Consider the following 21,886-nt stretch of genomic DNA (forward strand, 5'->3'; position numbering starts at 1 on the left):
TTCCTTCTGGCAAAAGAAAAGACAAACTTTTCATTTACAAGCTACTTAATAAAAATTTACATTAAACTGCTTCACCATTGGTATCTATCGATGTTTTGAAGAAATGATGTTCAATTTAATAAGGATATATTTCTTTATTGATGTTTTTGTTTTGTATTTTATCTGAATTTATTGTATCTCGGAGGAGACGTTATTGAGGTGAACCTTTACCGTTATTGATAAATGAATAAATTATTGGAATATAATTTATACAGGTTTTATCTTTACACAATGACGTGCAGTCAATTATTTAAGAAAATAAGTAATTTTGTTTACTTACTGACTGGAGTGAGTACTTTCGAACGGCAAGAGTCCATTTCAACAGTGGCGGTCGGAAATGTCTTCTTGATTAGGAAGAGCATGTGGGTTGGGTTTTGTAAAAGTTTGTTTGATTTAAAGTTCACTTGTTCATTTAATATGTTATTTTTATCGAAAATGGTGGCTTTATAAATTTCAAAGTGTTCTGTCGTATTTAATTTATGTCCTTCACTTTTTACTTTTGATAGGACTATAATTATAAGGATTATAATAATTGGGACTCCTATAATTATCAAATGTGAATGATCAAATAGACTGCAATGTTCGTTATGTAAACAGCTTAATATAACAAATAATTTATTCTTCAACACCTTCATTAAAAATTTAAATCCAGAGAATTATGCATTCTATAGTTCATGATAGTTGGTGGACTTACAGAGAAAGCAGCTTCGGCCACTCGAACAAGGACAGAGCCTTTGCGCTCTCGCTCCGAGGCTGAGCTGCCAATACGCAGCTTATCGGCAAGAACCAGCAGTTTTTGGTGGTTGCGATATGCGGTGGACTGACTCTGCAGACAGTTGTCAATCAGACGCATTCGGTTAGGACACAGCCGAACTGAAAACAAATCAAACAAACATAATATATAACATAATTATTTAATAAAATTCCAAATTACTTTATGTAATTGTGTATTTTGGTATTTATAACGAAATATTAATGTTCATAAAATGTCTAAGGTAGCTTGTTTTTAAAATCAAATTCACTACGATATAAGAAGTCACAAAAGTACATAGAAACACATCATAAAAATGATCGATTACACAACACAAAGTAAGTGATAAAATAAATGACCAGATTCATTTCAACCAATACAACACTAGAAATTTAGTTTTATCATAACATTGTAATCATACATTAGTCAATAGTTTTTCTATTGACATATTTGTTTTATTATCTTTTACTTGTTTTCTTATTTTGTACTGAAAGTAAATTTTGTTATCAACGCGAGTCTGTTGCTTAAACCGCCATTTTGTGACACCGTTAGGTGGAGGAGACTGTCTAGCTGGGCCAATGGCAGGCGTTCATGCCCTTGACCAATAGCAGTACTCGCCTACTAGTATAAATTCTGCTGCTCTGGTAATTAGTTTTAGTTTATCAGAGATTGACAATGGTGTAACAACCGAAACCGGTCTTTCTAAGTATCAATAAATCTGTGGTTTTTAACAATTTCTTAGTATTTTTGTTTAATATGAATAATTACCACAATATCAACTTCTCAACTACACAAAAAATGAAATAAAAGGGTACTTAGTAAATTTCAGTGTGTTTCATAAATTTCAGTATCTATAAAAAAGTGAGTATTGTAAATATTTGCATTGATTTTTCATTAACGTTGATTTGTAGAATACAGTACGTTCTTTCAACATTAAAGGTTTGTTTCAAATCAAATGAACCCACCTTGCATTGGAAGTAAAGTAACATTAAATTCGTTGAGTATTTGAAGCGAAGATATGAGATCCAATTCTTCCTGAATTTGGGGATTTTCCTCTATGATTAGATTCAAACAAGCCCTGAAAACACAAATGTAGTACATAAATGCAAATTATAATGTGAAATATATGCATGGAATATATTTTTCTCTCTTACACCGGCACTGACGACTAACAGTCACTAAAAAGGTTGTTAAAAGATAAAAAATGAATGGATTCGTTGAACACGAACCGTGAAAAAACATTCAAAAGCTTTCGAGTTTATTGGAGTTGAGGGAATTTTAACTAGACATAAGACCGATATTTTCAAAGTATCAATTAATTTCTCATCAACCATTAGTTAGTAAAAACTAAATTTTGAAGTGGAATTTCGCTAGTTAAATTGAATTTCCCGTACATTTATAATAATTGAATAAAAAATAACGTTTATAATGTAAAAAACAAAAATAGTTTATGGTTTTTTGATAATTCCAAGTATTATTATTTTATAAGTGTAAGGATAGCTAACACAAGCCAGCGTTAGAGCCTTTGTAAAACTGTCATCCATTTGATAATAATCTATTAATTATATTTTTCTTATATTTTGTGACATTTTATTGCAGTGGCTCCCACTACTCTCGATAAAATTATTACAGTGTTCAAAATAGAATTTAAATGAATAATAGAATTAAAAAAAAGGAAGGTGATGAATATATAGATTAATATTATTGAGTTGAAAATAAGCCACTATAAATTGGAAAAGGCCGTATAAAACAAGAAGTAATGATATAATAACAAATGTGAATATAAGTACGTATGACATTACTCTACTTCAAACAAAAAGTGTAATAGTAATAACATTTTCAATGACTCTTGACTCACCTCGTAACATAATTCCAGAGACATGCACTTGAAAGTATTTCGTTGAAGCTCTAAAATATCAGTAAATAGCTGATTCCATTCTGTTTCAGAAGCAGGAGGAACTCTAGACAAAAATAAGATGCCATATATGATAATTATAATATAACTCAAATAATTAGTAAGTACTATGATATTTGAATATTCAGGTTTTAATGAAATATTTGAAGATTTTAGTAAAATAGTTTCTTTTTTTGTAATTGATTACAAATATTATAATATACAGAGATTGAAAGTAATATTTCGCAAATGTTGATTATTCAAATCATATTTATAAAAATAATCGTTAAATTAAGTACTAAATTGTTTAGTAATATTTAATAATATCCATGTTGTAATTTATGTTTTGTCCATGTTCAATATCGATGAAACTTTAAAAACTGCAATTGTAATAGGAGAAAGAAGCTTTGAAATTTTCCTCTCAACTATTAGATTTTTTAGCACTATATCGGTTCCATTTTTCTTCTATGTTTAAACACTAGAAGCTAGTAAACAAATTAAATTTGATTACGGTTTTTCTTTGAGAAGATTTGGTTTCGATTAAATTGTCGTCCTGTAGAAATAACAAGAATGAATAATTTTTCAACATACTTGTTTGCTGTTGTTCTGGCAATCCGAAGAACCAGATTTTGCACAATTTGCAAATCATGCGCATGGTTATGAATGTAGAGTAACGACTTGGGTTGACCGTAGCGTTTCAGAATGACGGCGGCGTTCAGTTCAAACTCAACCACTTCTAGACGTTTTTTCAAGTCTTCCAATTCTGTATTTCCTGTTCTGAAAGTTAAAAATCGTAAGACAAAGTTCAATTTCATGAAGAACACTTTCTCATACACACTCACATTTGAAAAAAGTGAACATATTTATTTGTATATTGGATAAGACAAGCAAATGCTACAATTATGATGAGGAAAAAATGGGTTTATTCATGAGAAAGACAATAACATAAGATTGACTTATAGCTACATAAATAAAAAGAGTTTGAATAGATAACTGTTCATTCTTGAAAGGATATTGGAAAATCATTGATTAAAAGGATGTGAAAAATATCCTATAGATTGAGAATGAGAATTTATGTTATCTATAATATAATACGGGGAAGAATTGGCGTATACACGTAAGGAATAGGAAATTCACAAATGACGCATTATTAACTTGAAATTTTGCATATAGATTCTTAGTTTACCGAGGATGGTTATAGGCCTAATCAAAATCCTTGAAGATTTCATAAAGTCAAGTTTTCAATTAGACCCTTGCGAAGCGCGGGTTATTTGCTAGTATTGAATAAAACCCATTCAGAAGATTGGATATGATGGATTATATAAAATCGTTTTGATATTAAAACATTTTCAACTTTGTCAGAAACAATTCAAACTTCAATTAAACTAGATTTAAACTTATTCTATAAAACTTGCAACTTGAATCAAAAATATCACTTACATGGTCGATTTTTCTGGCAGGCAGTTGAGTATTTTCAAGATAGAAAATGCCTTATCTATTTCATCGATGGTTGAATTAGTATAGAGGCATTCCAAAGTCAAACTTATCCTGTCCTCCAACGTTGAAGCTATTTTGTTTTCTGGCTCATCTTTCAGATATTGGAATAACTAGATGATAAGAATGAAGATGAATGGTTCAAGATTAGAAATTATAATATCATTTATAGTTTCCTGAAAGATTTGAATTTTAATATTTTAAAAAGTATTTATCATTTATAATTGTAAGTTATATAGTGTTATCATTATACTTTTTTAATTTTTATTTTCTTCATTCGTTCTCCATTTTCTACATTTTGTACATTCAGTTGTCAATACTAAAACACTATATGATGTTTTCGGTGCCCAAGACAAATATAGGCTCATCAGGAATACATAATGAATTTTCTAAAGAAAAATTCTGAGTTGTTTCATTTATCAAGTTGATGACTATACAAATGAATTGAAATCGAGAGAATCTGGGTATAAAACGCTTTAAAATAAACAATTTATATCCAAAACCAAATTCCAAATTTACATGACAAGTTAAGTTTGTAATCTGTTTGGAGGAATAATATTACCAGCCAGATTAAGAAAAAATGATTATGACTCTTTATAGATACTCTTTATGACATATATACTCTTTATGACTCTTTATAGAAAGTATTTCGCTAAATTTTATTTGAATCTTCTGAAACTGCATTGGTAATATTATTAGTTACAATTAGCTAATATTGCTTGGGAATACTTACTTTGAGTGGTAGAGTTAGGGATTGAGAGCTTAAATTGGATAAAAGTTGAAATAACAACGTCTTTCTTGAGTTTGGAACCAATCCTTCATGTCGATCTGCATAGGGTACTACTCTATGCAGCAAATTTCCTACAAAACTCTCTTCAGTAGCCTAGAAAACAGACAAAAAATAAATTATTTCTGTGAAAAGATCATTAACATTAATAAAAAAGTAAAATTATTCAAATAATAGAATAGAATACAACACAACTTTTGTATTATTTAGATGACGTGATGAAGTTTGAACAACAATGTCCATTCTACACTCAACCAAGATACATTATCCCGAAATTGAAAGAAAGCAGTAGTTTAATGTACACGGTGCGCCAGAGAAACTTACTTATTTGAAAAAAATGCCGTACGTTGAATTGGTAGTGTAGAGGGGCAGGAGGGGGCGCATCTGGAGGGGGAAGTTCTCAAGTTTATCCTCCCTCAAGTAAATTAGCCATCATGCTCTGGTCTAGAGAGCAGCGGGCCTTCGCAGTTGAGAGAGTATTTTCTAATGGACGATCACCTTCCACGCTCGATTTGAAATTCCTCCCCACAGACTCGTTCCTGTACATAATTCGATTCTGTCGTGGGTTAACTCATTTCAGGAGTGTGAAAGTGTCGCTAAAACCAGAAATTGACTTCAACGAACCATCAGAACTCCAGAAAATATCGAAAGAGTGAGGCAGTCAATTGTGCGTTCTCCCAGGCGTTCGGCTCACAAACACGCAGCTGCTATGGCAATTTCTGACTCCACTGTTCGAGGAATTTTCCATGAAGATCATCAATTCAACTTCATCTCTATAAATTGACTATTGTTCAAGAATTGACAACGCGATTTTGTTGCCCGTCAAAATGCATGTGATATGCTGATTGACAACCTGCCTGAAGACGCGGTCATTTTTTTTAGTGACAAGGCTCATTTCTACATGCGATTCTTCAATGCGATTTTTTATGGGGTTATTTGAAATATCTGATCTATGTCAATTGACCACGGACCATAGCACACCTCAAGAACAACATTCGCGACACCATTGCCAACATACCGATTGATATACTGCAACGAAATGTCAAAAATCGACTTCATCAGTGTATGCGCAATGGGGGTCGACATTGGTCTGATCTCATTTTAAAGACTGCATGGTAAAAATTGAGATATTGTATTCTCATTTTCTGTATTATAAAACAAAATTAAAAAAATATCCGAAGTACTTTTGTTTTTGTTTTTTTTTACCTTTCAAATAAGTAAGTTTCTCTGGCGCACCTTGTAGAAATAATTTAAATAAACAAACATTTTAATATATCTATTATTAAAAAGAACTCTAATTTATTGAAATGATTCATTTTTGCGGAGCTCTTGTTTAATGAGTTCTGCTTTTTACCCCTGAAAAGAGGGTTTATTTCAAATCACGATACCATACATTATCTCATTCAATTTTCATAAATTTGAGCAAGTCAAAAAAGTTATGGATCAATGACAATTTATTGTAGTTGATAAATCAAGTGTATTTATTTAAATTGGACATACTCACATCTTTTATGAGCAGCAAAGCTTTTTCTAAAGGAGTCATCTTCTCTAGATCTGCCAAAGTCAAATTTTCCATTTCCAGTTCGTAGACCAGCATCTCAAGAGTGAGAAGTTGGTGGTGTAGATTATCCAAGTCCTGAAAAAGTTAGTGAAAAAATATATAATCCTAAATTAAAATTATTTTATATTTAGAATGACCCTATTTTGGACTTTTAAAATGTTAAATCTAAATTTGGGAGAGAAATAGTAGAGTATCCTTGGTTTTTCTCTCCTGATCAGTGCTTCTTTGTAAAAATAAATATATATAATTTATTGATCCATTCCGAACTGCGCTGCATTAACACACTATTTTAAAAGAATGATAATGGTTTAAAGTTTATTTTAGAAAATCCTGCAACATTTCTCCAACCTATCCTCAGTTTAAGGTCTCATTTTCTTCAGACCTGCCGAACTCATGAGATATTCCCTTATAATGATTGAAAAGAATGAGTTATTTCAGAGATAAACGTGAGAGAAAAATTTTTCATTAAAATTGTCATTAAAATTTTTCATTAGTAAGAATTTTACCTATATTCATTTAGAATTCATGAACCCAATAAAAATTATTAGTGTAAGAGCTAAACTTTAATAATATTAATAAATATCTTTATTTGCAATCGGGGCCACGCCCCATACAAAGTCACAATCATCATGATACAAACAGACAAAATACACAAACAATAATTATGAAAACATTGATAATTACAAACAGGATGACACAATTCATTCAATTGAGTGAAACCTCATGATTAAATTACTGCGATTATTAAAAAGGCTCACTGCCGGCTCAACCTGTTACGCTTAGTATTTCTGATCTTATTTTGAGCGCCTCTACTGTAAAATGGTACACGGAATTTATTTTTTCTACACTCAAGTTGGATAGCAGTACCATTACTTTATCTGCGTCATTTACAATATTTTTAATAGATTTGGCAGTGAATTGTCTCCTGATGTGGCAATACATTGGACATACTAATAAAAAATGTTCCACCGTCTCATCAGTTCTAAAGTTGCAGATTGGACAGTCATTAATCAATCATTCTTTGCAATTTATCCAAATATCCTCCCCTTCAATCTCCTAATACCCTTATATCTCCCGGTAATAAAGGGCAGGTCACACCGAGCTCGCGTCCGCGGCGGTAGCAAAGTCAAAAAACTCGCCTTCCATGTTATTAAGTTCTGCAGGTCACACAGAGCTCGCTACCGCGGAGGTAGTACCTCGGCGGTAGTTTCACTTCGCGAGCCAGGCGAACTTTTGAAACGTCTCCTAGTGGGAGTACCGCTAGCGGTAGTGAGCTCGGTCTGACGTGGCCAATCTAATAACATGGAAAGCGAACTCACCATCGGTAGCGCATGCGCAGTAGCCTCACGGTAGCCCATCACCAAGTAATAGTCCTCCACCGATTTCTTCATATATTAAAATATAATATGTGACCTATCTCAAATATTAAAATGTACTCTCAGGCTAACTGATCTCATGGTGGATTTTTGGCTACTTTAACTCTTAATAAACACATCAAACAAGCATTTTTTCTCCACAGAAGGTGCCAAAGGACATTATTACTGTTACAATAATTTATAATTACGAGTATTTAGCACTACTGTAATTCTATTATCATCATTATTATTCCATATTATATTACTATTATTATTTTATACATTGTGAAAAACTATTGAAGGATTCTCAAAGTACAAAGTCATCAAATCCACTCTCCATAAACTTCCCTCTTCTTGTGTATTGGGTGAACCCACGTTGACCTCTTGGAAACAGAATACAGCATAATAAGTTCCTCATCACTATCGGAGCTACTGTCCTCTAACCACGGTACATTATTACGAAGTGATTTTTGGTCGCTAAAATTTAGCGTCATGTCCATTGTCGAACACTTCTGCTACTAGATAGTAGACAGTCTAGAGCTAGACACTAGTACAGTACTGCACGAGACGAAGTACAGCACTCTGGTTGCCGGCCTTCCCCCACTTCTAGAGAACCAGCCTCATCAAAACAAGAACAAAACCAAACTACCGCTGGCGGACGTTTTTTGGTGTGAACTGCTTCCAGAAAAACTACCTCCGCGGGAGCGAGCTCGCTACCGCTATCAGACGTTGGTGTGCGACCGCTTAAGGAAGTCTCAAATAACTATATTTTACTTTCCCATGTATTGCATTTCGTCTTAGCCAGAGCATATCTAATAGCTGCACCAATGCTCTTTGCCTTTGTACACATGGATGAGCAAAAATAATTGAATCTACCTGAACTGGATAACTCAAACCCCAAGTATTTATAAGTTTTTGCAATTTCTGTTTTGTCATTGAGTTAGTAAACTTTAGAGAACCATACGAGAAACTTTTCATTAGTGAAAATTGTATATTCATATTGAACTTATGACAGGAATAAAAATTATTAGGTTAACGAATAAAGATTAACTATGACTTATAAGCTTCAAAAACACTTCCCGGTGATTTGGAAACCATCATAAAATGTAGTTACATTTATCTATTATCATTATACATCCCATTACTTGAGCACAAGTATAGATTTAAATGAGCATCATCTTTAGCGAAAACCCAATCTCTTATCATCATACATTCCATTACCCAAGCAAAAGTATAGGATTATGTGGGCAAAAACCAAATAATCCATTGTAGTGCTACTATAAAGACTGGAGCTAATCTACTTCAACACCATGGACGTTATAAGAGCCAATTTCCGAGCTCTGGATTTAGCTAAGTTCTACACTTCAAACAACTGGAGTCAGAAAATTTGCTTTCCAAAACGGGGCTTAGTCGCAGTCCCCGTTTAAATTAAATTTCGAAAAACTAAAAAAATTAACAAAAAATAAAATAAAGAGAGAAGAATAGTGTAAAGTTTCAACTATTTAGAATTATTTAGGAATGCTTTATTTCGTTAAGGAAAAACGTTTCCAATTATAGAAATGAGAAAATAAATATTATAATAAAAACTGCGACTACGACCCGTTTCGGAAAGCCAGTTTTCTAACTCTAGCTGTTTAAAGTCTAGAACTCAGCTAAATCTCGGGCCGGTATCAACTTGAACAAAATGTATCAAATTGAATACTACAATCTAGGATTTCAAATATAAAAACCCCGAAGTTAGATTGCTGTATCTGCTACAATTCTATGCTTCAAGGTCGGATTATCAAATGATTTCGGTGTTGTGAGCTAACCAACCTTAATATTGCGCTCCCTGGCAAGGCGTATGAGATCGATAGCCGGATCAACTAGATGACTGCTACTCTCAATCTGGTAAATCCTCTTCCGATACCAATCCGACAAATTTTCTGCTGTCAGAGAACTGTGACTGTCAAGTTTCGGATTGGTTTCCCATTTTTCCTCTTCTTCAACACTGAGAGAACTGGAAAAAGTTACAGAATAATATTTATTAATAGACTAGCCCTACATGGGTAACCCATGCTCCGAAAGAGTGTAATCAGAAAATTGTCAAACTGAAAACTTGACCTACTGAAATCTTTAAAAATTCAAAATAAGCCCAGTTTTGGGCTTTAAGCCTGTTGTTTTTCCGCAATCATTCATAATTGAGAATGATATTGTATGTTTCAATGTATGAATAAATGAAAATAAATAAAAATAACCATCCTCGGTAAATTAAGAATGAATATGCAAAATTTGAAGCTAATCTGTCCAGTAGTTCAGACATGATGTCATTCGTGAATTTCCTATCCCATACATGTATAAGCGATTATTTTATTTATTATATTATAGATGTATCAAGTTGTTGAGGGGATTTGAGTTAATGTTCGTACGAAGATATAAAAAGTTATAAAAATGAACAGATTAAAAACAGAAGTTCACAGCCTTATTCAAAATATTACAATTTTTATTTCTAAATAAGCCTTCAAATAAAAATTTATAGGAATAAAGCAGTTGGTAGAACCTTAACTACCTTATCATCTTTGCACTTCTATCTTCCTAAATACATGTTTTGTCTACTTTATCATAATCTTAGCACCCCCATCTTTAGGCTATAAATATTTTATATTTAAATTTGTTCTGTGAAAAGTCTATTGATAATCTGTTGCTGAACATCATTTTCTGATTAAAATAATAGGCTGAAGTTGGGTTGTACAATATCTTTGTTATTTTATTGGATTCAATCCCATTAGCTTTTGTTGAAGCTTCCATGCTAATTCGAGAATCACTGGGAAGTGATCTGACAGAGGGGAAGATGTTTTCGACTGTCGTAGAGCAGTGCTTGAAAATTATTCGCTCATTCTGTTTGAAGGAGTAAAATGGATCACTGTGGATTTGACTGTCTAAAGTGCAATTAATGATTTGAGGAACTATGATCTTTTCACTTAATTGTACTGTAATGAGTGTAGTATCCATGAAATTATTAATTTCTGATAATATTATTATCATGAACTTTCTAGTTTAGCATGTGATCAATATTTTCTGTTATATTTTGTTTGCTTTTGTATTTGAATTTTGTAAATAATGCCAACCTGCTGTAGGATAATTTCCTAAAAAGCAACTGTATTAAATAAAATAAATATTTAACTTTTAACGTTTTATTACTTTTCAAATAATTAATTATGTAAGTGATCCACATTTTTATTCTAACAGTTAGTTTTGACAGTTAATTCTCAACACTCTAGATTTAAAATCCTAGAAGCAGGACTTCCTATATACCACATGTAGTAACTTATATATAGGGAGTCCTGCTAGAAGCGTATTGTTCAACTTACTTGAATTTTTCACTTTCGCACCAATCAGTTTCTCTAATGTTGGATACATTCCATTCGAATACATCTCCATCACTGCTGCACTCTGGCAATAGATGACTGAAATAGAACATCACTTTATTCAACAGAGGTAGATATTATCGTGAATTCTTTTGATGGAATTTTAAGGAGATCTCTTGAGAGATCAAGTAAATAGTATACGGAACTTGAGAGAAATAAGGAACAATATAATATATTTAACAGCAATGTAGTTATTATTGTGAGATAATTATATCAAAATGAATATTTGTTCAACGATTTATATATTTTTTCGTTTATGATTATGCTATGAGCTACTCCACTATGTTTTTTTTTTGAAAGTGTATGCTAATTATTTGTTGAAGTGTTTGCTTAATTTTTATTTCATACAGTTACTTTTGTTTCTATTTTTCTCTAATTGGAGTGCTTCCTGAATGCTCGTTGCTAGCGCACAAACTTTGTTTTGCTGGCAACGCCAATATCATATATTAGATTATTATTTAGTTTCAATGAAAGCTTTTGTAATTTTGTTAATAAATTTCCAATGTATGAAACTGGATTTTTGTTTTCCATGTATTTGTGAATTATTTATATTAATTTGGCAATAAATTTGATTTGATATAGTCTCCTTTACTATACTTTTTACACCGTTTACCTCTGAGATAATAATTCCAACTATGAACTACTTGCTACTTGTAATGGTATTTCCTTGATCTGAGTTTTCCCATTGAGACTATAATATAGAGCTAGTTTATATCGTTACAATATTGGTATTTGCAGGATTTTATGATTTTTTATTACTCTTTATTGATTGATTCTTTATCACAAATGACAATGTATTGCCAGGTTTTGCACGACCCATTGCATACCGCACGTACTCTTCCACATTGAAAAAAGTAATTATTAATTTATGAGTACTATATTTTTACCATGATTCTGATTATTTGAATTTTGATGCCAATAAAAAACTTTTCATCATGCAAATCTCGTTCAAGTGTGAAAAAGAAAATGAATTTTATTTATCATAAACAATACAATAATAGACTAGCTTCTAGTAAATCATAATGAGCACAGAATAAAAACACATTTTTTAATTAATTTTTTTCTCCAGTTCTACAGCCCAGGGTGTGTTTTGGCTTCCTCCACAACATTCCTCCAAGCATCTCAGTCATCATTCAATCTTCCCCATCCTCTATAACCCATCCTTTTTAATTACTCGAGGTTGGTGAATAAACTAAAACATAGTAACTGAGAAACCAGCCTCTTATGGAAAAAGTATGAATTAATCAAGACTTACCGATATTCGGATGGAAGCATAGTTTCAGGAAAATTTTCCAATATAGAAAGCCAATATTTCAAAGTTTCAGAGCCATGATACGTGAAAATACACTTCACAGCACTGTGGTCACCTTTCTGAGCATAATACATGGCTGATACGACTGTTGATTGATGCCGGAATCTGTCATAGAATTCTTTATCAAAATTTTCGAATTCATTTTCAACATCGCCATTGTTTTCTTCCTTTGGAGTCTCAGTCGAATTTGTAGACTGAAGTAGTGCTTCCATGTGATTCTTAAGTATCAACTGAAAATAGAATTAGTGAATTAAGAGACAATATTATACAAAAGTCCATTATTAAACACAGATTTTTTAAAAATCAAGTGACAATGGAATCGGTGAATTGAGAAATAATATTATATTAACGTCCATTATTAAACACAGAGTGAAACAATATTGATTTTATATTAATGAAAGAATAATTGACTAAACATTATACTAATTCAAATACATCAACTGTGACTTCTATTGAGAATTGCAAGAGTGAAGGAGGCATTCAGCCAGATAAGATGATTGGTGTGTAGCAGAATGCAAATGGAACTGCAGAAGAAGATGGTCAAGTGCTTTATGTGGACCGTGGCTCTATATGGAGCAGAAACATGGACGCTAAGAAGACAGGAAGGGAAGAGATTGGGGGCTTTCGAAATGATGGTGTGGAGGAGGATGGAGAGGATCAGCTGGATGGATAGGGTGAGAAATGAGGAGGTACTGTGTAGAGTAGGAGAGGAAAGGAATATCATGGCAGTGATGAGGAGACGGAAGCGGAGCTGGCTGGGACACTTGCTGAGACATGGCAGCCTCCTTGTGGCGAAGGGGCTGCGGAGGAGAGCGAAGATGGTGGATGTTGGGGAAGAGAAAAAATCTTCATGCTGAGGACAGATAGGAATAGAGAAGGAGGAATCATGTACGCCCTAGAGCAGAATACTGATGGTGGTGATGATGATGATGATGATAATGTATTTGTAAAAATATCATGAAACTCCTATTATAAAGAGAGATTGGCAATGAAATGTAGTATGAAAGTTTACACATAAGAGGAATAGAAAAAATAACATTATCAAGATATTCAGGGCCGGTTTCCGAGCTCGGGATTTTGTCAAGTTCTAGACTTTAACTGGATTTAAACTCTGGAGTCAGAAAATTGTCTTTCCGAGTCAGAGCGTTAATGTAGTCGAGGACTCAAATAGACCCTGGAGTTTAGAGATCACGTTAGACCCTTGAGTTTATAATTTCGCTTTCTGAGTGAAGGGCTTATAAGTCCAGTACTTGAATTAGATTCTCACCTCTTTCCGAGTCAAGGATTTATTAAAAATCGTCAAGTCCAGAACTTAAAACAGCGTGATTTTAAACTCTCGACTGAGGTTTAAGTTCTGGACTTGAACTGAGCAAACACATTTCAGTTATTGTTTTGGAGTAGATGAATAGCCAAATAAATGTCTTGGAATACATAAATTATTTGGATTAGTATATCATAATTCATAATTTATAGTTTGCAAGTCTATTTTAAAATAAAGTTTCATCAAAAAATATTATGCGTAAAAACTAACCTTTTTTCGAATGTGACAAGCTAAAAAATTTCAAGAAAAATAATACAAGGATTGTCTTGGAATTTTATCTTCCAATGTGAATGTTATTAATCAATGCCATATTATTAATAATATAACAATATTTAATTATTTTTCCATTTTTTCAAAACAAAAACGTTTTTCAACTCAATAGCATACTAAAATTATTATTTTTATTTCAAAATCAATGGCAAGGATCAATGATCGATAATAGTATAACGTAAAATTGAATGTTTATTTTTTTTATTCATGTTTCAAAAGGTTAGGTTATGCTTTGAATTTATAGACCTACACAATTCAAAGAAATCGAAACTTATTTTCACAAAATAATATTGTTACAAAATAGTTTGGAGAGCATGGTCATTTGAATTATCCCGCTGCAATCAGATGTTTTGCTATAGGCCTATTGCCAACAATACAACAGCAAAATATTGAGAATTTCCCTTGTGTTTACTGCGTTAAAGTCCTGACTCAAATAAGTTGAGAACTTAATAGACCCCGGAGTTTAGAAGATAAACCCGTTACTCAGAAAGTTGATTTGAACCGAGCGCTTATTTTCAGGACTCTGTAAGTTCAGAACTTGTAGATCCCGAGCTCGGAAACCGGCCCTCATTTTCATATTATGACCCAAGTATAAATGGATGGATAAATTAACAAATAGAAAAAAAGGTTGTATTTTCTACTGATAATCTCATAAACCATAAACCTAAGATTTTTGGAAATGAAACATTACCAGTAGAAAGACATATTGTGCTATTACCTAAATCATATAAAAATTCTACAACATCTCTGAATACAGTGGTCAATAATTTATAAATGTATTGTATTACCTGATAAGTGTACAATCTATCTGAAAATTGTAGTAGCTTCATTCTAGCTGATATAGTATTTTTCTCTTCCTCTGATAATACATCAACATTTATTTCCTTAGCATATTCTATAAAATCAAACTTCTCATATGGATCATTATCGACTGAATCTTCAATATTCTCTGGAATCAAAACACGATAAAAATGAGTCAACATTTTACACTGAACCTCAAATATTATAATTATTATTTACAGCATTTAGTTGGAAAAATGAAATGAAATGAGACAATATTAGACGGAATTAGGACTTTCAAATCCACTTTACCACTCAACCTTGCAATTGAAAGATTGACAAAACACATTAGAAAAGAGCTTGTGAAATTAAAATTTCAATGTCAAACATGTATTGTGATTAATTAAATTTCAATTATCAATTAGAATGATCTAGGGAAGCAAGACAGACAAATAACCAGAGCAAGTATTCATATTTATGACACTCCATACAGTTCAGACAACAAAATTCAACAATTCGCCTTCAATCTGATGATAATGAGAAAATAATATTTAAAAAATTCAACATAGTTAAATAGTTATACCATTATTAGCAATCCAATGTTGCTTAAAGATCTCAGTAAGTTGATTCTCAGTCATTTTTAGGCCAAACTCCAAGAGCTCTTTAGCTGCACTCAATGTTTCAGGAACTCTTTCACAACATTCTTGTAGCACCCAACTACATTTACTTATTTTGCTCTGAAAATGAAAAAGCAGCGTTTTAAAGAAATTACTAATAGAAATTTAATCTTCAATTCAAAAAATTATTGCCGATATTATAATCACAGAGTTTTCATCATTCTATAAAAAGAAATGCAGTGAGAGAGGACAATATGAAAAGTCTACCTTCCTCTATAAACAATAACCGGCCCTAAGGGTCACTTGATTACAAGCATCGTGTATCATTTGAACTTCATTTATTCATTTATTTATTTATTTATACATTAATAGATACAATCATTCTCAACTATGAATGATTGGGAAAGGAACAACAGGCTTAAAGCCCAAAACTGTTCCTTTCCCAAATTTAGATAGAAATTGTCCAAAAATAGGTTATGTTTACACTACACGTTTTTTGTCCAATTTTGAGTCCAAAATATTTATAAACTAGGAATTTAGAATTAGGAAAGTTGAAAACCAAATTAAATAATTCATATACTATCATTCATAATCATAATTAGAAGTAAGATTATTTTTAGAATAATTATTCTAGTCGGTATTCTCTTTGAAATCTGTACTATATGTATCCATATTGTGAATAGACTCCACTAGATGTAAATTATTGGCATTCAGAGAAATGATTGTTATTATTCAGTAGTAAGTGACATTTTTAAATCCTTTGTAGCTTGAGATGATGTGATTTGTTGTAGTAAAGATATTGTTTTTTGTAACTCTTATGGCACAAACCTCAAATCGAGAATATGGGATTGCACTACAATTACATGATGGCGGAAGTAAAACTAATTAAATAAAATGAATTGCAGTTATCAGCAATTTTCCACATTCATGTCTATTAAATTCAAATGCGGTAACTTAACACTTCGATAATATTTTTAATAAAATTAGTAAATGTACAAGTGAATAATTTCAATTCAATACAGTGAATCAAAGCTCTATAGTACATCCTATTCTTGAATCTGAGAAAATTGTCTGAAGATCTGAATACTCAAGTTTTATCTCATCTTTTTCTGCTGATATAGGTAAAGAAATAAAAATAAATAAATATAGGTAAAGTATTGCACATCTAACTCCAATTAACATGTTTTGAAGTTAGTGTAACAACTTAACTGGACACAAACTATACTAAATGTAAGAAAAAAGTTAAACAATCTATGAATTGAAAAATGATTAGTTGATTTTCTGTTTGTCAATTGTTGATACGGAAGAATTCCCTAAATTTTCAATTGTTTGTCAATAAATGAGTAATATATTTATTACTCATCTATTTCACTATCCATGACCAAATGCAAGTTAATAATCCTTTTTTGTACTATTTTCCACGACACTACAGTCTAATTTAGGGTCTACAATCTAATTTACAGTCTACAATATTAGACTGTAGATCATTGCAGCTTATCGATGTGGATGGATAGTATTATTGACCTCACTTCAAATTAGATACTTGTAATACTGTAATAATACAAGGTATATAAAATTTCATGTTCTCTTACGTAAATGTTTATTTCAATTGCAACATGAAATATGTGACATAAGAGCAATGATAAGATATACTTTCTGAGACACTAACATTTCTAATTAATTAACAAATGAATGAATGAATAGATTCGTTATTTCTATATCTACAAGGCTACTTAATAGTTTATTCATTGAAATACTAGTACCGTTTATTCTTTTTTGAACCGGCTATGTCTTCAAAAAAGAATAAAGGGTACCGTACTATAATTCTACAAAAAGAATAGATTTGCATTTATTTTGGCTGAATACTATGAGACTCAACTGGATACTTTTTATTTTTTATGACAACGTTGCTCTTCATATCAATTCAATTCAATTTAATTTTTCATTTTATGCATCGTATGTAATACAATATTAACACAGGTCATAAACAATTCATCAAACAATATACAGTTTATTGATAATTTATGGAAATTTACAGCTTTAAAGTTTAATTTTATTACTTTATTAATAAAACCTCTAGTTACTTCAAAAAAAACCTGATTTTCTAAATACTCGTACAGGTGCTCTGTAATTTTATCAGATTGACAATGATGTACCTAACAATCGAAACCGGTCCTTCTACTTTTAATAAAATCTGTGGTTTTTGACAATTTCTTAGACCTTTTATTTAATATGAATAATTACCAATATATCAATTTCTCAACTACACAAAGTTCAATTTTATCTCTATTACATTACAGCTTTAAAGTTTAATTTTTATATCTAATACAATCAAATACTCACTTTTCTAGAGAAGAGTTCTTCAGGAGTGGTACTCTTCAGAGCGATGAGTCGATACGTTCTTCTGATCAACTTGGGCAATCTCCTTTCCGGGCGAAACCGTTCACTATCAGTCATGTAGTAAATAGTTGACTTGACTAGTTCTGAGCCTCTCATCAACAGCGAATCTTTCTCATCAACGTCATCTTCTTCTTCTTTTTCTTCCTCTTCCTTATCGCTGACCTCTTCTTGCTGTCGATCATAGTAAATAAATTGGAAAAAAGAAAAAATAGAAATAGAATAGTGGACAATATTTTCTTAATGTTCATTTATAATATACTATTAGAAAATCGAGTACCTATTATTCTCAATAATAATCAAACACATACTGTACCACAAACATCAACTACATGTATATCAAAATATTTAAGAGAAGCTGAACTATTTGAGTTTCATTATGATAGATAGTTGAAATCTATATATATCAAAGCGAAATGGCACTCACTCACTGACTGACTGACTGACTGACTCACTCACTCGCAGAACTAAAAATCTACCGGACCAAAAACGTTCAAATTTGGTAGGTATGTTCAGTTGGCCCTTTAGAGGCGCACTAAGAACGGATTTGGAAAAATTTCCAAAGATACGCCCAAAATCTGCATTTTTCCAGCGTTTTTTAGCGCTTTCTCAGCTATATCGAGAACAAATGAACAGAAAATGTTCAAATTTAGTACAGAAGCTCAGCTAGGGTGTAATAATGTTGTGTTAGAAGGAATTTGCAATAGCGTCAAAGATACGCCCAAAATTAGCGTTTTTCCAGCGTTTTTTTGCTTTTTATCAGATTTATCGAGAGCAAATGAACAGAAATTGTTAAAATTTAGTACAGAAGCTAAGCTAGGGTGTAATAGTGTTGTGTTAGGAGGAATTTGAAATAACGCCAAAGATACGCCCAAAATTAGCGTTTTTTGCGTTTTCTCAGTTCTTTCATCAAGTAATAGACAGAAAATGTCCAAATTTTAGACAGAGGTTCAGGTAGGGTCAAAAAATGTTGTCATATGGTGACTTTAATATTTCATCAAAGATACGCCCAAAATCAGCGTTTTTCTCAGCTTTTCTGCGTTTTCTCAGTACTTTGACTTTCTGATGGAATGAAGCATGCTCAAATGAAAAAATGCAGGCGAGCAAAGCGAGCCCGCTGATCCCATTTGTGGACGATCCAGTCGGGGGTCCAGACGGATATGGCGAGCGAAGCGAGCCTGACGGCTAGTATTAATATATAAATGATTTAGAATCAACTATCAAGACTGGCTCCAAACAAATCTTTAAAATTATAAACTTCAAATAGCCTAACCTAACCTAATCTAACCTAACCTGACCTAACCTAACCTAACCTAACCTAACCTAAATTGATTAAAGTGAAGCTGAGGTCTTAGTTTCGACTCGATTGGCTTCTGTTTGTTTGTACTGCAGTTACAGTCGCAGTTATTGTTCGATTTGGATGAAATTTGGTACTATACAAGTTCTTTGAAACAAGGCACAGAAACGTATGAGTAACGATTTTTGATGAGACCTCCGGTTTTTTTGTAATTAAAAAACCGCAGACCAACCTCCATCCAGAAAGTTACTATTTCGTATCTAGCGCTGTTATCTTTGAAGATACAGCAATTTTTATTCTTTTCAAAATGAAAGATCCTTGGATTTACAATAAGTTAAGAGTAAATCGAGCCCACAATAAATATAAGTAAAAAAATTGGCTCTCATTTTTTAGAATAGAAATTGTGCCGCTCTAATATGTGCTGTATTGAATGAATGGTATCGTTGGGAAGATGAAGGGATGCTATCAATCTATTTTTAGACGTGACATATGTACTGGAAAACCAGGTAGTGAGAATACAAATACAAATAGCTCTAGTGAGCAGGGTTTGTTGTCACACTACTCATTCATTTCCCTTCTCTGTCTCACTCAGACCTCAGAGGACAAGAGTTGTTAGCGGTGAACCTTGAGAACGTCTGAGCCGCTCCAAATCATACTGTATTTATTAATTGAAGAAAACTTCTCACTTAATTGCACCATTTCTTCCCTTTTCAACATGAATTTTCCCTGTTTCATAGATGAATAATAGACCTACGGAGCCGGCAGGAGGCATCACAGCTTAGTTAGCTTTTGTTTTCCTTTTAGTATGTATGAGATCGGAAACCGACTTGTGCGCATTAACATTCTGCATAGGCATAACATTGAATCCACTTTTCATGAAAAGCAACATTAGCAACCTCCTGTCATTGTCACCAACAAACCCATCTTATTTAGAATCATTTTTCTTCTCAATCGTCTGTGAGACGATTCATCGTCTAAATTGCCCTACTGCATTTCATTTTTCATCACTGCATATTCCATTTTTCTGTCAGTTGACTGATTTCTTATAAATAATTATTAGAAAAGTTGAAATATTGTAAATATGGGGACGATATAAAGGTACCTCCTTGACAGACATTTATAAGTCCGGTGTCCATGGAAACAATGTCTCTAGCACTTTCATTGGAGAGAATAATAGGATAAATCTTCACAATATACTGTTCTTTCTTAATGGCCCTTCTCATTAGTTTGAAAGTTGTCGGCTATTCATGAGCGAGGTCTACTGTTCTCAGAACTACTAGTTTATAAGATGAGGAATAAACCCTCACAAATGTGTTCCAGATTTTCTATTGTACACTTGAACACGATTGCTTGTAGCTAAAGTGTGGAGGAGAAAGAGGGGAAGATCCAACCAGAACATTTCCCCATAAATTCCTTTCTTCAAAAAGTTTTAGGTAAACGTTATAAGCTATAAAATGGAATTATGCGAACCCTGAATTCTTCTCTATAAGTTATTGAGCAATATTATGTAAATTTATTTTCCATTTTATTTCTTATATAGAGGCTGGTTTTCTATTACTCTATATATTTTTTAAACGTATTTTTGAGCAATTTAAATACGAAATATTCAATTCTATTCTATTCCAAATTAACTTTCTTAATAGAACCGCTAGTTACTTGAAAAACTGATTTTCTAAATACAGGTATAGCCTACTGTAATTTTATCAGTTTATCAGAGTTTGACAATGGTGTAACAACCGAAACCAGTCCTTCTACTTTTAATAAAAACTGTGGTTTTTGACAATTTCTTGGTCCTTTTATTTAATATGAATAATTACCACTATATCAACTTCTCAACTACACAAAATCTGTAATTTTTGTCAACCTATTATAATTAATTTATTTGTTTTTCAGTTAGATAGAATATCATATTTTTATGTAGGATTCATTTGAGCAATATAGTAATATACATTAGTGATCGCATAAACTAACAGAGAGGGTTTGACAACAAAACTCAAACATTCACTTAATTGAACAAAATATGATTGCTTATCTATTGGATATTATGGGGGTAATGACCTGTTCAGACTGCTGATGCCTCTTCTTGCTGGAGATGATTTTGAACTCGCTTTCCAAGGCGAGAAAGCCTTTCTCGGTGCAGGTTGTGGAAAGCATGGTGGCGCCGGCCAGGGCCTCAGGCTTGTCTCCCAGTATGTTGCGCAGTCCTTCCAATTCACAGACACTGACGGCTCCATTTCGCCTAGCGATTATCAATTTCTGGAAAATAGATAATTATAGATAGCAATTACCATTATTCATTCATTACTCTAGGGATGCTAGAAAGGTTTATTAATAGAAACATAAGTAACCGTTGTCATTTTCCTTAATTATATATAACAACAGTTATTATTGGAATTATTAATTCATTTCAATTACAATTTTGTTACAATTTGTATTCTTGTTTTTTATCTTATTAATTTTAAAGGGTGCTATAATTCTATTTTATAATTAATTTCTATAGTTCTGCTTGAAAGTTTTATATTTGACCGAGCGTTACTATTTTACTGTTTACTTACAAACTGTTTGTTATTTTATTTGTTACTACTGTTAGACGTGTTAAAGAAT

The 21,886-nt window shown here is 32.2% G+C and overlaps 1 protein-coding gene across 1 annotated transcript in view; it reads right to left on the minus strand.

The window, feature by feature from the left end:
* Positions 1-21,886, minus strand: part of LOC111045026 (neuroblastoma-amplified sequence) — a 61,306-nt gene that overhangs the window by 19,272 nt on the left and 20,148 nt on the right. Inside the window, exons 10-24 of the mRNA XM_039425692.1 lie at positions 21,341-21,538; positions 17,932-18,159; positions 16,417-16,469; positions 15,555-15,742; positions 14,980-15,140; positions 12,544-12,830; positions 11,232-11,327; positions 9,697-9,880; positions 6,470-6,601; positions 4,912-5,061; positions 4,125-4,291; positions 3,276-3,461; positions 2,593-2,751; positions 1,756-1,868; positions 734-912 (exon numbers count right to left, since the gene is read on the minus strand). Coding sequence (XP_039281626.1) covers positions 734-912; positions 1,756-1,868; positions 2,593-2,751; positions 3,276-3,461; positions 4,125-4,291; positions 4,912-5,061; positions 6,470-6,601; positions 9,697-9,880; positions 11,232-11,327; positions 12,544-12,830; positions 14,980-15,140; positions 15,555-15,742; positions 16,417-16,469; positions 17,932-18,159; positions 21,341-21,538 — 2,481 coding nt within the window. The remainder of the gene's footprint in view (positions 1-733; positions 913-1,755; positions 1,869-2,592; positions 2,752-3,275; positions 3,462-4,124; positions 4,292-4,911; positions 5,062-6,469; positions 6,602-9,696; positions 9,881-11,231; positions 11,328-12,543; positions 12,831-14,979; positions 15,141-15,554; positions 15,743-16,416; positions 16,470-17,931; positions 18,160-21,340; positions 21,539-21,886) is intronic.

Source organism: Nilaparvata lugens, chromosome 4 (genome assembly GCF_014356525.2).
Source record: "Nilaparvata lugens isolate BPH chromosome 4, ASM1435652v1, whole genome shotgun sequence".
Lineage (NCBI taxonomy): Eukaryota > Metazoa > Arthropoda > Insecta > Hemiptera > Delphacidae > Nilaparvata > Nilaparvata lugens.